This window comes from Microtus pennsylvanicus, chromosome 8 (assembly GCF_037038515.1).
Source record: "Microtus pennsylvanicus isolate mMicPen1 chromosome 8, mMicPen1.hap1, whole genome shotgun sequence".
NCBI classification, from domain to species: Eukaryota; Metazoa; Chordata; class Mammalia; order Rodentia; family Cricetidae; genus Microtus; species Microtus pennsylvanicus.
Window position 1 is genome coordinate 57,276,762 of NC_134586.1, and position 14,518 is coordinate 57,291,279.

Sequence of the window (14,518 nt, forward strand, 5' to 3'; positions counted from 1 at the left end):
GATGGTATATGCCTTCAGTCCTTTGGTTACTAGCTGCAGCTCTTATCCGTACAGTGCTGGGCCCCTCGGCACATGGCATCAACAAGTGTTTAGCTCCAGGCCTATGCTATGGGAACCCCTAACTCTTAGGAACTGCAGGGCCTGGGAACTCCTCCAGTGATGTGGACTTCCGTTTCCCACAGCCTTCCATCTTCCTTCAGTCTCGGCTCTTCACCAGCACCCTGCCTTCTGCCATCCCTGTCTCTGCTCTCCAGAAGTCCTCAGCTACCTTCAGAGCTGACGCCAAAGCTCCTCTTGTAATGACACCAGGGAACAGCCTAGGATGGTCACCCAGCTGAGAGTGGCACCCTTCAGAGGTGTGTGTGTGTGTGTGTGGCAAGGGTGTCTGCACCAGCCGCAGCCCAGCCCTTCCTGTTCATAAAGGGCTTTTTTCACAACATACAGACGAGGGACCACTCTGTGCCCAATCATAGCAGTCCGTCATACAAATGAGGAACCATTTTTGCACCAATCACAGGCCTTTTGCTGCTCTCCCTCTGGTCTGGATGGAAATGGCTGCTAGAACTCCCTCAGGCTTGGGACGGTTAAAAGCTCTCACACAAGGGGCTTCAAACAGTGGCCAAAGCCTTCAGGAACCTGAGTGGTTGGCAGCGAGCAGCTGCAGTTGGCCTGGAGAGCTCATCCACTGAGAGTTCAAAGCAGTAGGTGCTGGCATCAGCCACAGTCAGGCTGGCTGTTTGGCTGACTGTCTCTGCCCAAGGCAGGCTCTTCAGAAAGACAAGGCCTGCACAGCGTGTGACTGGCAGCCTAGTGTGTTGGCTGAGATTAGGTTCAAATGTGAGGGAAGAACCCAATGTGTTTAAACAAGATAGCCATTTATCTTGCTCATTCCAACAGTCACTGGAAAGCTGAATTCCAAGGCCACGGCAGACACGTGGCGGTGTGAGGGATATCAGCCCTTCTATCTTGTTGCATGAGAGACTTCTGGTCCCCAAGTTAACCTATAGTTCAAGATGGCTACTGCTACTACGGCCATTACAAGAACATCTCCACGAGCTGGAAAGAGCCCAATTCTTCTCTTTCAGAATGTTGCTTGCCCACTCCATCCCACTGACCAAAACTGTCTGCCGTGCTCCACATCACTCAGGAGAGGCTTCAACAGGCTTCAACTAGGGGCAGTTGTGCATCCACCACCACCCTCAAAACTCACGGTTTCTCTCACAGTAGGGAAGAAAAATAGACCCTGTCTGGGAAGAGAACTTAGTCCCTGCAGAAGACTGATTAAAACTAATTTAACTGTGAATTCTAGCAACTGTTCTTGCATAAATCCCCACAGACCAATTTATTAGGATTTGGAATTGTATTGTTCATTGTGGCAACATTAAGTCTATCCAGAGTGCTTGCTGGTCACGAGTGAGCACCCACACACCACAGGCTCCTCAGGAGGAGTCCTCCTCCCCACTGCCTCGAAAGCCCACCGCGACCCACTGTGCCGTGAAAACAGCGAGCTTTCACGGCACAAAGGTGAAGTAGTAACAGCTTCCTGGTAAGCACTGTAAGCAGGCTAGCTCCGAGAGACACCTGATTCCACGTCACCTGGCCCCTGCCCTGTGTGTGGAGATAAACTTAGGGTCAGAGGGGGAAGGCCACCTCCGCCACACAGCTCAACTTTGTTTTGCTTTTCTATGTGTGAATAGTATCTGTATGGATTTACAAAACAAAAACCAAAAGAGCTGGAGAGATGGCTCATTGGTTTAGAACACAGACTACTCTGATAGAGGACTGGTGTCTTAGCCAGGCTTTCTGTTGCTATGATGGAACACCATGACCAAAAACAACTTGGGAAGGAAAGCATTTATTTTTCTTATACTTCCGTATCACTGCTCAGTATCCAAGGGAGTCAAGGCAGGAACTCAAACAAGTCAGGAACCTGGAGGCAGGAACTGGCATAGAGGCCATGGAGGATGCTGCTTACTGGCTCACTCCTCACGGCTTGTTCAGCCTGCTTTTTTAGAGACCCCCAGCACCACTAGCTCAGGAGCATCTTCACCCACAGTGGGCTGGCTGGGCCTCCTCACATCAACCAGTAATGAAGGAAAAAAAAATGTCCTTCAGCAATGGTTCTCAACTTGTGGGTCACGACCCCCAAAGGGGTCAAATGACCCTTTCACAGAGGTAGCCTAAAACTATTGGAAAACACAGACATTACATTACAATTCATAGCAGTAGCAAAATTACAGTTATAAAGTAGCGACAAAAATAATTTTATCATTGGAGGTCACCACAACATGAGGAACTGTATTAAGGGGTTGCAGCATTAGGAAGGTTGAGAACCACTAGCCTACAGGCTTGCCTACCTACAGTCTGATCTTACGGAGGCATTTTCTCAATTGAGGTTCCCTCCTCTTAGATGACTTTAGCTTATGTCAAGTTGACATAAAACTAGCCATTGCAACCCTGTATGGTGGTGCATGCCTTTAATCCCAGTGCTTGAGAGGCAGAAGAAGGCAGCCTGGTCTACAAAGCAAGTTCCAGGGCAGTCTGTCTTGAGACACCAAAAGGAAAACAAAAAACAAAACAAAACTAGCCACCACAATTGAGTTACCCATTTTGAGTTGTTCATGTCCTGTAACTCCAGCCCCAAAGAATTCAACGCTTTCTTCTGGCCTCTGGGAACACTTACCCCCTCCCCACAACAGCATACATCCACACAGACATACACACATTTGCATAAATTTAAAAAAAAAAACACTTTTTTAAGTTGGCATCTGCTTCAGCTCCGTGGTGGTTCCCTCTGTATTCTAACAGCTTGCTCAGTGTCAGCTCTGACAAGCAAAGCTTGCTACTGTAACATCAAAGCCTTCTCCCCACTACACAACACGCACGCACACACACACAGGCAGAGATGTGAATCCACCCAGTTCCGGACTTGACTGCCCAATCCTCCTTAGTGGTTCCAACAGCTGCCATCATTTCAGTGAGAGCAAGCTATCTGTACCCTCAGACAGGCCCCCATGTAAGTCACTGGGCTATTTAAGCCACAGGGCTCCCATGTAAGCCACAGGGCACACAACTGTACCCCTTGGAAGAAGCTCCCAGAGAATCTAGCAGCGTTGTGGTCTGTCCCCTCACCACCAGGATTGAAGCTCACTGACCATACTAGGTCATCTGCAATGCTCAGGCCAACATTATCCTCCTGGGCCTGGGTCCCAAGAGGTCTTACATAAAGGCCTTATCACATGACAACAATGTTAGGGGCTGTGTCTTCGGCACCCTCCTGGCCTGAGGGAGAGCCACTGGGGCAGGTAGGGGCCCAGCTGAGCTGAGACTGCCTCTTAGTTCTGACTACTTGGTTAGTCTGTGACCTTGGCAGACTCCTGCTCAGGGTCAGTTGAAGGTCACCAAGCACATTGAACCTTCTTCCACACCAGGCCTTGTAGAATATTCTACAGGTTCAGCAGTGTTTTGAGATTTTATCTTTTATGTGTATGGGTGTTTTGTCTGCAAGATGCCTGGTGCCTAAAGATGTCAGAAAGGGCAGATCCCCGGGGACTGGAGTGATGGATGATTTTCAGCCACCATGGAGGTACTGGGAATCAAATGCAGATGCTCTGCAGGAGCAGGCAGTGCTCTTAACCACTGAGCCGCCATGCCAGCCCACTCACTCCCAGCACTTTCCACCTGTCCCTCTCAGCCACCATTATACTCCCAGTCAGTATCAATCAACGCACTGCTCCAGAGACTTAGGATGAGTGTCTGTGGCAGGTGACTGGTGGCACAGAGACAGACAGGTTTCTCTGCCCCTACTTTACAGGTGACACAACTGGAGAGGGGTGGCCCCAGATGATAGCTTAAGGAGCCGAGGTGGAAGGGACCACAGGTTCCACCATACTGCGCTGAACATGGTAGGGAGACCTCAGCTCCCCAGAACCCCCTTCCTTCCACATGTCTCCTCCCAACAAGTGACAGTGACCTGTCCCTCACCCTGCCCTGGCAGCCAGCTCTGGGGACATCCCGTAGTGGGGGCCTCCCTGCTGCTGAAAAGCACCGGCCCACACCTGCTTCTCTTTTTGCTTTTATTAAAAAAAAAACAGATCAAGAAAATATACACACTGCAGCCCTGAGGCTAAAGAGACTGAGAGCTATGGGGAAGGGACAAGGGGATAGGCAGGGAGAACCCCCAGCAGGAATGTAGTGCTGGGAAGGCTGGGGTCCCAAGCTGGAGCACAGGTAGCAAAGGGGAACTGGGGGTGAAGAACAGGAAGAGCCTGTGTCCTGGGGGGCAGGCACACCTGCCCGGGGCAGTCTGCTCCACCTGGGAGCCCATCTCTCTTCACAGGCCTCCTCTCAGGCATTGATGGCTTTCCATCGCTCACTGTCTGTGCTGTTGATGCTGCCTGTGTGGCAGGGCATGGAGGCAATGTCATCTAAGTAAGCCATCCCAGCGGAGTCAAACTGTGTGCTGGAGTAGCTGGCTGCTGAGACTCCCGCAGGCCCCGCAGACTCCATGCCCTCGCGCCGGGCCACTGCATAGGGCTGTGGCAGGTGCATGTCTGGCTCTTCAGCCTCATCCACTTGGCATTTGTAGGAGAAAAGGATCTTGGGCTCTGAGCTGGTAAGAGAGTGCAGAGGAGCCACAGCTGTCAGGAGGAGCAGAGGCCAGAGAGAACCATAGCTCATCTACAGGAACCCTTGAGCCCACCAAAGGTTTGCTCTGAAGCTGGTCCTACCCACACTTGAGAGACAGGGCAAGAGCTTTAATATCTCCCTGCCCATCGGCATGTCAGCCCCTATGGATGACGACACACTAAACCCAAGCCTTCACCAATCCTGGCCGAGTGTGACCCCCATGCCTGCAGCACATGACTGCCTGCTCCTGACCTGGTCACCGTCTTCAGGATAGCTGGAAGAGGCTCAGGAGAGTAGCAGCGGTGCACAGGGGAGCAGGCAGCAGCCCAGTATAGCCTCACCTCCTAGGCTCACTGGGCCTTCCCAGAGATGGTCCATGTCGACCATCCCCGTCCTCACAGGAGAGCAAACCCTGCCTGAACGCCACCAGATCGGGTAGGAGCCAGTTCCTTGTCTTTGCATCCTAGTCTCTGATGTTCCCCCACAACTATGTACACAGTGCACCCTCCCTCCAACTGGGGCTCACTGTGAACTCCCAGAGCCCCTTCCAGGTAAGGGCTCCCTGAGTGCACTCACTGTGAATTCCCAGAGCCCCTTCCAGGTCCGGGCTCCCTGAGTGCACTCACTGTGAAGTCCCAGAGCTCCTTCCAGGTCCGGGCTCCCTGAGTGCACTCACTGTGAACTCCCAGAGCCCCTTCCAGGTACAGGCTCCCTGAGTGCACTCACTGTGAAGTCCCAGAGCTCCTTCTAGGTAAGGACTCCCTGAGTGCACTCACTGTGAACTCCCAGAGCCCCTTCCAGGTCCGGGCTCCCTGAGTGCACTCACTGTGAACTCCCAGAGCCCCTTCCAGGTCCAGGCTCCCTGAGTGCACTCACTGTGAATTCCCAGAGCTCCTTCCAGGTACGGGCTCCCTGAGTGCACTCACTGTGAACTCCCAGAGCCCCTTCCAGGTAAGGGCTCCCTGAGTGCACTCACCCCTGCCTTACTTGCCTGCTGTCTTTGGGGTACAGCACAGTCTAGCACACAGCAGGTACTTGTTAATAGCACAGCACTGCTAAACTGACCCCTGTTTCTGGGGAGGAGTGCCTGTCTGTGCTTGCTACACATCCCCAGAGAAAGCATCTACACAGATGCACCCACCTCCCTGGCTATGCACACGGTCGCTGCAGGCTCAGCCACATTAGAGCACAGACGTCTGACCATCACTCACCCAAAGAAGCCACGGAGGAAGGCCACATAGATGAGCGGTGCAAAGAAGCTGAAGTACAGGAAGGTAGTAGCGTCCACACAGCTATGACAGGGAGCAGGTCAGCATGGCCAAGGCCAGTGGGCCTGCCCTGACCCAGTGCCTTATCCAAGGGAGAAGGAACCCCATACGTAACCCACTCCCATGGTGGGCACCCTTACCAGAGCCCTTCAGTAATGTCAGCGCACAGCAGAGCACTTCCCAAGCCCTGCAGCAAGTTGAGTGTGGCCAGGATGCCTGCATACACGTAGAAACTCCTCCGTGCTGGGGGGCAAGGGTCATGAGCTTCTGAACCACCCTACCCTCGGGGCCCAGGTATGAACCTTGGGGTTCTTCCCCTCCCCAGGGATCCCCAGCTACAGGCCAGGAGCAGGCCAGAGCCCTCATGCCTCTGCTCCATCAGGTACTCACAGGGCAGGGATACACGCTCCTTCAGTGGGGTCTTGGGGAGAATTACCACCAGTGAGTAGACCTGCAGAGATAGGGGTGACAGGGAGGCCGGGCCAGGCCAGGCTACTTCACCTGCCCCCAGGGAGCACGCCAGACCTCACCAGGAAGAAGAAGCAAGAGCTGACCAGCCAGAACTGGCGGCCACCGTGGCCATAGATGTTGAAATCCTCAGCCGAAAGATGGGAGTCAGGGTACAGGATCTCCAGAGTTCCCTGCAATAGGCAAGGAGGTCAGGTCAGTTCTACCACTGGAGCCTCTCCTGACTTTCCCTTGCAGAGCCCAGGGCACGCCAACACGTCAGGCCCTGCCCCAGCCAAGCCCACCCACCTAGCTCCAGGGGCAGCTCAGACCCTGGCTGAGTTCCTTGTGAACAAAGCCTTGAGGGTGCAGCCCTCTCCAGTCTACAAAAGGCCATAGCATATTCTCTCAGGGGGCCCAACTAGGCACTCGTTCTCACACACACCTTAGCCTTTCCTAGACTCATCTATGCTCTGTGTCCAGGGGACGCTGGACCTGCCTAGTCCACATGACTCCTTGGGAAACATGACCCTTGACACCACTACCACCACCACATACCTGGGTGACCGAGTAGGCCAGAGACAGTACTGTGGTGATAGCCAGTACCCGCTTGATGCTGGACTTGCTCTCTAGGTGACCTGTAAGGCACAGGGGTGAGTCAGCCCCTCCTCCTAAGATCCGTCTTCGGACAACTGCAGGAAGGGCAGGGACAGTGGGCCTACTTTAGAGGACAACCCTGCAGCATACATACCAAAGGCAAGACCCAGGATGACCACGCTCAGCTCAATGGCTAGCAGGAAGAAGCGGGTGATCTCCCACAAGATCTGGGCACAGAGAGGCACAGGGTCAGCTGGCAGTGGGCTCTACTCAGCCAGGCATCCCTAAGTCTCTCCAACAGGACCAGGGTACAGAGGGCACATCATAGCTTCCACCAGGCTGGCCTCTCCACCCCACCCCCACCCCTGACCCCGCACCTTGTCAGCAACTGTCGCAGCATCAGAGGCACTGACTGTCATAGAAACCACAGCCCTGGCAATACCTACCAGGGCTACCACAAACACCTGAAGGACAAGAGGAGATGAGAGAGTAGTGTCTGAACCAACAAGGCCTCACTTCTGCGGCATCCACTCAAGAAAGAGAGGTTTTAACTAGACAAGGGATGGGCTAGGATGGGTCAGAGCGGGACACAAGAAGACAAACTCCAGCACAGAGTTCAGACATGGAAAACTCCACTGCTGCCCATCCAGAGCCCCACTGGTCCTCGTGGTTAGAACACCAGGCAGCTGGGACTCAGACCTAACTCTGCTGCTTTCCTGCTCTATGACCTTGTGCAAGTGACAGTCATGTTTCCTAGTATGCCCGCCACCCGTCTTTAGTGGGAAGCTCAGAGTCTGGCCCCAGAAGGGACCCAGGGACACTCGGCTCTCAGGTGACATCTCAGAGTCTCATATTCCAATCAACCAGGCTCCTCTCCATATGGAGAAAAGAAACCCACACTCTGGAACAGGGGATATACCCAGGGAGGTCACCCTTAGAGACCCTGCCTCCCGTGCAACCTTGCTCGGTATCCCCAAAGCAGCATACATAGGGCCCAGAAAAGGCTGGGACTAGAGGCCCTCTCCTCAGGCAAACCTGCTACAAAGACAGCACACGGTGGAAGGATGGACGACTGGGGGGGCGCTGCTCTGGACACTCTCCCTCTCCAGCATTCAGCCCACCCCTTTAGCACCAGTTCCCCGTTTCCTAGAGTGATCTCTTGCCTCCCCCAGTCAGCATGGGCTGCGGCCTGTCTTGACCTTGCCCTTTCCTTGCTAGCCTGCTGTTGGCTCAGGCATGAATGTGGGATCCTAGGGGGCCAATCAAAGTGCAGGCTAGGTCTCCCCTAATGGCCAGAAAGAGGGACTCCCTAGTACAACTGGAAAAGTCAGCTGGGTTCCCAGCTGTCCTTGGCATCGTCTCCGTGGGGGGAACCAAGTGCAGTAGAGAGCAAGAGGCAGAGTCCCTGGACCCAGTCATCCCTAAAGCTAGTCTCATTATGGCGGCAATTCATCCATTTCCCTACTGTGCTTAAATCAGGTGGGCTCTTTGTCACTGACTGGAGGAAACTCACCAAGATGTAGAAGGTGATAAAAATGGGGCTGGAGGTGACACGGATCTTGGCCCGAGCTAAGGGAAGCTTCCAGAGCAGGAAGATGAAGAAGAGCACATTGGGAATGAGCAGCAGGAGGTCCCAGTACCGGACCCTGGCAAGGGCACAGAAGCTGGCTCACTGGTGAGGTTGGTACAGTTCCCCCAGCCTATAACACCCCTGACAGTCCACCCACAGTCCACCCTCAGTGGGGCCAGGAACCCACCTGGAGGAGCCAATATCCTCATACAGCAGCAGCAGGCATTGGTGGGGCTCACTGATATTGGATGCTGCGGGCGGTGGCCACGCTGTGCTTCCGTTGGCCTCCTGCAGGCTGGCCATTCCACCGGCAGTGGCCCTGAAGACAAGCCCGTGTAGTTAGAGCACAGGGCCCTGGCCCGCCTCCCTCTAAGGCGCCCAGAGAAAACCAAAGTGGCAGTGCAGAGCGCAGGCCACACTGGGGACTAGCTGGGTAGGAGACAGCTGGACAGGAGTTGGTCCTTCTTCTCAGGCTCTGCCAGGACTGTCCCTCCAGTCTCCAGAGATAAAGGTGCTCGGAGTCTGGCCTCCACCCTGCCCCTGCTGCTTGCTCTCCTGGTACTTCAGTGTCCTCTCTGGAATGGCACTGAGAACAGTATTCTCTTGGGGAGGCCATGGTGATGCAGACTGCCCCCAGTGACGTGACCCCCAACTCCACCTTGCAAAGCCCACCCACCACCTGAAGCCACACAGCCGCTAGGGTCCTCAGGGGAACTCTCTGCTGCACTGGAAAGGGAGACGCAGGTGGAGAGGACACCCGAAGCACAAGGATGTCCTTAGGCCTGGAACAGCGGCACAAAGAGGGCCCAGAGGGTCACCTGAGTAGGTCAGGCTACCAGGAGAAGCTGGAGGCCAGAGTAGCCCAGAGGCCAGTGTCTTTGTGGCCACCTGGGCAGGAAAGTCTGGCGTTCAGTTTGGAGGATCAGAGAGCTAAGGATCTGAGGTCCCTAGAATGCCCTGGAAGGAGGGGACTAATGGTGGGCAGAAAACCCTAAATGAGGAATCTTGGTGAGAGGATTTTTCTGGGGATGGCTGCAGGACAAGCTGAGCCCTGGGGCTCATGGGTGGCAGTATATGTCAGTGATATGAGGAAATCGCTATCCAAACCGTCAGGCAGGGGAATGTACACAGGTGAAGCAACGTCAGCCTTTGACCACAAGATGGCAGTAATACGCCTGAACTGCTGGCACAATGAATGAGCCTCCCAAATGCGCTGTGGGTGGATACAGACTCAATAGTGCCACACGGGACCAATACAGAACCATGGCTGGAATTGCCTTTGTAGATTGGGGTGGCACACTAAGCCCCAGGCACTCCACCTAGGCGTGGGCGCACACACACGTATACTACCAGAAAAGCTCCAAAGGTTTTCACAGGAAAAGGTTGTGTCCTGGTGACCTATCTGTGGTAGGATTGGCCAGGAGTGTTGCACCCTATGGGTTCACTAACAACAACTCTGGACAGCAGCAGAAAGAGACTTGGGGGACTCAGGGACATTTTCAGCTTTAGGCCCTTACATTCTAGTGCTACCTCTCCTGAAGGGACAAGAAACCCCGTGCTCAGGGCCCCCAATCTTCTCTGCAACAGGCCGGGCCCTAGCTTTGATTTGTTACACCTCCAGCTTGCTGATGGGGAGACTAAGGAGGTAAGTGTGTACCTGGTTCCTAGTAGGCACCCCCAAAAGAAGCTGGCTTCTCCCCAGTCCTGATCATGGCAAAGGTAACAGCTGCTATCCTTCACTTGTGTGCCCACCTGCATGCCCAGCAGATCTGACCACGTATCCACACTTCTTACCAGCAGAACCCTGGATTTCAGTCTGTTTTCCCCAGCTTCCCGTGCAGGAGGGGCTGGCCACGTGGACACCAGCGGAGTGTGACTCGCCAGTTTCAGGTCGTGCTCCCCTTCCTTCCTGTTGGCTGGAATACGGATGTGATGGTGGGAACAGGAGCAGCCATGTTAGACCATTAGATAAAAGCATGTATTGAAGTCAGAAACTAGCAAGGAAGATGTTTTGTGAGTCCCTCCATGCACACCCAACGCTGCTCCCACAGACTGACAAACAAGACGGAACGGCCTCCTATCTCTAGTTAGCATGGCCTTGCTTCACAGCTAAGGCTGAATTCCAGAGATCATGAGAAAGCTGATTTAGGTCGGGGTTCAGTCAATATGATATGTAACTGAGTAGTCAGCCTTGGGGAAAACACTCTGGATGAAGAGCATTCTGTGGAAAGAACAGCAAATACAAAAGCCCTGAACTTGGTCTAAGACCAAAAAGAATAGGCTGGGCAGCTAGGGCTATTGGGGCAGCTGGGCAGATCAGCACCTTTAGCAGGGCTGGATCGAATGAAGTAGCGCTCCTACAGGCAATGGAATTTCTCTCTCCAAGTACTGAAAAGGGTCTTTCCAAAGAGGTGACAGGGTCGTGTTTCCTGTGGGCAGGTGAGGGGGACATAAGTGAGACAGGAGGAGGTACTGTAACCTTCTAGACTGGGAAGGTCCGCAAAGGGGAGAGGGGTCAGCCAGCATGAATGCCCCACTTTCCCAAGGGAGCTCAGCACCCCTGCGGTGTCCAGGGGTTTAATGTGGTAAACTCCACACAGTACAAATGTCAGGAAACGTAAGTGTGTCCAAGCCTGGCCAACCAGACACTCCTCGCACCCTGGCCAGTGAAAACCTTCCCTGCTGAGATCAGCAGGAAACTGTGACTGTGGGCTGGAGCTCTGGAGAGAGTTAGCAAGGGCAAAGCCACAGGTGGATGCAGAGAGAACCTCTGAACTTCTAGTAACCCCTGGGTTCACCCACACAATACCCATCTTTCCCAGCCATAAGGCCCCCAAATCCCCTTCACCTTCAGGGTGCTTGAGTTTTACCTCTCAATTCTCCCCACACAGCAGATGTTTATTTCTTTGTTCTGCATCGCTGAAGGCTGAATGCTATGCTAGGCAAGAACTGAACCACTGACCTACATCCCTAATCTTCCTTTTAAGACAGGGTCTCCCTATGCTGCCCCACCTTGAACCTGGGATTCTCCTGCTTCAGCCTAGCAGCTAGGGTGACAAGTCCTTGTCCTCAGGCCTTGTTCCAGCTTCTGGAGGTTATGGGATTGGCAAGCCAAGCTAGGATGGCATTCTTGGCCCTGCCTCCTACTGCTGTGTGACCTTGGGTGAGTCACTTCCCTCCTGTGTGTCACAAGGACAATCATAGCTACCTAGCAGGGTTACTGTGATAGTCAAAATGAGGCAAGCTATGAAAATGTCTACAGAAGACACAGGTCATAGATGATGACTTTCCTACAGGTTGAAGGGATGGATGCTGGATGAGGGTAGGGGTCTGTCCATGGACCCAGGTGCCCTGAGAAGGTCTAGCAGCTTTGCAGGGAAGGAAGACCGGAGGTGTCAGCTACCACCTGTGTGGACTGGGAACCCAGCCCTGGGAGCCATGATGCTCAGAGATGTGGCCACCTGCCGCCCAGAGTCCAGCTATCCACTCTAGCCTGGCAACCCGGCCAGTTCTCTACCTAGCAGTCCCTCTGATAAACGTCTCTACCTGAACCTGAACAAGTGAACGGACACTGTGGAGTAGGCAGAGCCCCATCAGCTGCCAGGCCAAACTCCCGACCCAGAATATTCCTGCTCCGGCAGCCCTGGGGCTGGGAAGCAGTCAACCACACTGCACTTCTGCCATGATGATTGTGCTCCTAAAATAACCAAAGTGATGATAACAAACACATTAGGCCACACTTCCAGTGCACACGCTCAGTGCCCTGAGCTTCCCTCCTAAGAACACTGGGCAAGCACTATCAGGGTCCCTGTAAAGGAAGGAAGGGCAGGCATGGCCCGGCGGAGCCACAGACCCTGCCCCTGTCCTGGGACCCAGGGTTTCTCCTTCCTCAGACCTCCGGGCACGTGCAGTGACAGGGAAGTGAAAGGAGCTGGCCCACCAGGAAAAAGAGGAAGGAGAGAGGGCTGACTGAGACAGAGGAGGGCAGCGACATCTTCAAAGAGTAGCAGAGGCTCATGGGGGAGCCCAGGCCTCTGGGAACCAGGGAACTGAGGCAAAGTTTCTTCTACCTGTGAACCTGAGAGAGCAGTTCTGACCTCAGAGCATTCCCCAGAGGCCAAACTCCTTCCTCCCACTCTCTACGGCTAGCCTGCTGGGCCTTAGGACCTATTCTGACACACACACACACCGCCACACACACACACCCCAATGGCCTTCTCTCCCTGCCCAAGAGAGCTTGTCTTTCCCATCTGTGCAATGGGCTTGCCTACACCTTCTGAGCTCTTATATGGGACCCCTACCCAGAGAGAGGGTAGCAGTGCAAACAGCCCCAAACACTTGCTTCTCTCCCTTCCCTCCCAGGGTGCCGAGCAGCTAAACCTAGCAGCAGAGCAGCATGGGAAATCTCCAGAAGATAGAGGTTAAGTCCAATGCCTCTCCTGAAGCTGTCAGCCTTAGTGATAGAGAAGAGACTCTGTCCTAAGGGGCTGCTGTGGCCACCAGGAAGATGGGGTGGTCCTGGTGATCTCCTCCCTGCCAATCCTTCTTGCCCTTCTCTTCCCACCAACTTCTGTCTCACCTACCTCAGGGGCCTTTTGCTTATCTTTCCCAGGTTTGACCTCCTCACTTTACTTTGTGTTTACCTCCCCCTCCAGGTGGGCCAGCATCTCTAGCCCACCTGGGTGTTCTTTCACTATGTTGGGGTTTTTTTTTGTTTGTTTGTTTGCAAGACAGGGTATCATTGGGCCCCAAGCTAGCCTCCAACTCAGCTTGTAGCCAAGGCAGGTCTTGATGATCCTCCTGCCTCCAGCTCCCAATCCCTCCACTACCACCCAGCTCTTCGGTATGCTGTTTACCGCACTAGGCCTCCATCGGCAACGGATGTATTTACATGGTCTCTGTCTGTCTGTCCTAGGCCTCATGACCCAACCCCCTAAAACAGAAACCGCACAGAATAAGAGCTCAACAAAATGCTACCACGCGCACAAATTTCCAGTCCAACGCAACCAACCGAGCAGGACAAGAATTGGGGGTCAGTGTCCCATACCCCACAATCCCTTCCTCCTTACGGAGCTGAGAGGAGTTGTCCCTTCTTTCCGCAAGGCCAGGGAGGCAGAGGCAGAGCCCCGGCTGTCCTTTCCGGCTGCAGCTGAGCTCGGGCAGCTCCCGGAGCTGCCGGTGTCCAGCTCCATACAGGGTCTAGTCCTGACAGCTAGGGTCCCTAGAAACTTCCCAAAGGCTGTCCTGCGCCTGCACCCCTAGTGGCACAGGGACTGAAGGGGACGGTAGGCCCGAGTCCGAGAAAGGAGCGAGGCTGGGCCTCCGGTTAGCTTGGCGCAGCAGAAGATGAAGACCCCGCAGCCCTTACCTGAGAGCTGGGCAGCGCAGGCCGCGGGACTCCGACCCCCCAGTGGGCTACGAGAGCCGGGGAGCGTCGCGCAAGAGCCGCGGCTGAGGTTCTACTCAGGTCGGTCGCGGGTGGCCGGTCGCCGCCAACGCGCAGGAGCCGCCGGATCCGCAGGACCACAGGACTGCAGGACTCCCCTGGCTCTCCCCGGCAGCAGCGACTGGCAGGCGCCTAGGGTGGTGTTTTTCGTCCAGGCAAAGCTCCGAAAACACTCACGACCCCTGTTTGTGGCACTCAGCCCCGCCCCCGACCTCCAGCAGCCAATCGTAACGGACTCCCGCCCAGAGGGGAACAGGCCAATAGAATTTCTCAGAGGGCGGGACGGCCCGCGGAGCTCTTAAAGGGTCTGCAGAAAGCCTGTAGTTGTCCCAAGAAAAGTGTGGGTGAAACTTTTACCGGGAAAAGAATCTCTGCACCACTCACCCCTAAAACGTTTCGGGACAGCGCACCGAGCATGCTCTGCCTTTGTCCCGCATCTTCCTGCGGTCAGCTCTAGTTCTCCGACCGGTTCTTCCTACCTCTCCGCAGGTGGAGCCTTGGGGACCCGCGCCCCACAAAAGTGACCTCTGGTCACCTGGACCAGGAAGGAGGGAAGAGAGG

The 14,518-nt window shown here is 54.6% G+C and overlaps 1 protein-coding gene across 3 annotated transcripts; it reads right to left on the reverse strand.

Annotated features, from left to right (window-relative positions):
* Nucleotides 1–4,062: 4,062 nt before the first annotated feature.
* Nucleotides 4,063–14,180, reverse strand: Tpra1 (transmembrane protein adipocyte associated 1). Of its 3 annotated transcripts, XM_075983532.1 has the most exons (13): nt 13,880–13,925; nt 10,835–10,940; nt 10,306–10,427; nt 8,699–8,830; nt 8,455–8,587; nt 7,319–7,405; nt 7,096–7,168; nt 6,903–6,982; nt 6,428–6,538; nt 6,288–6,348; nt 6,038–6,140; nt 5,841–5,921; nt 4,063–4,612 (listed from the first exon to the last, which is right to left on the reverse strand). In XM_075983532.1, the coding sequence occupies exons 4-13, from the start codon at nt 8,812–8,814 to the stop codon at nt 4,348–4,350; spliced, it is 1,110 nt and encodes a 369-aa protein (XP_075839647.1). In that variant the 5' UTR covers nt 8,815–8,830; nt 10,306–10,427; nt 10,835–10,940; nt 13,880–13,925; the 3' UTR covers nt 4,063–4,347. The 3 variants fall into 3 exon arrangements, with proteins under 3 accessions (XP_075839647.1, XP_075839646.1, XP_075839649.1); XM_075983531.1 differs by lacking the exon at nt 10,835–10,940 and having other exon boundaries at nt 13,880–14,180; XM_075983534.1 differs by lacking the exon at nt 10,835–10,940 and having other exon boundaries at nt 6,452–6,538; nt 13,880–14,154.
* Nucleotides 14,181–14,518: the final 338 nt, after the last annotated feature.

What these genes read in the sequence shown, in the direction of transcription:
- Tpra1 (XM_075983531.1), bottom strand. Translation starts at nt 8,814, where the DNA reads ATGGCCAGCCTGCAGGAGGCCAACGGAAGCACAGCGTGGCCACCGCCC. An exon ending in TTATCACCTTCTACATCTTG is followed by an intron (nt 7,406 to 8,454) that starts GTGAGTTTCCTC and finishes CTTGTCCTTCAG; the next exon opens with GTGTTTGTGGTAGCCCTGGT. An exon ending in CTGCGACAGTTGCTGACAAG is followed by an intron (nt 7,169 to 7,318) that starts GTGCGGGGTCAG and finishes CTCTGTGCCCAG; the next exon opens with ATCTTGTGGGAGATCACCCG.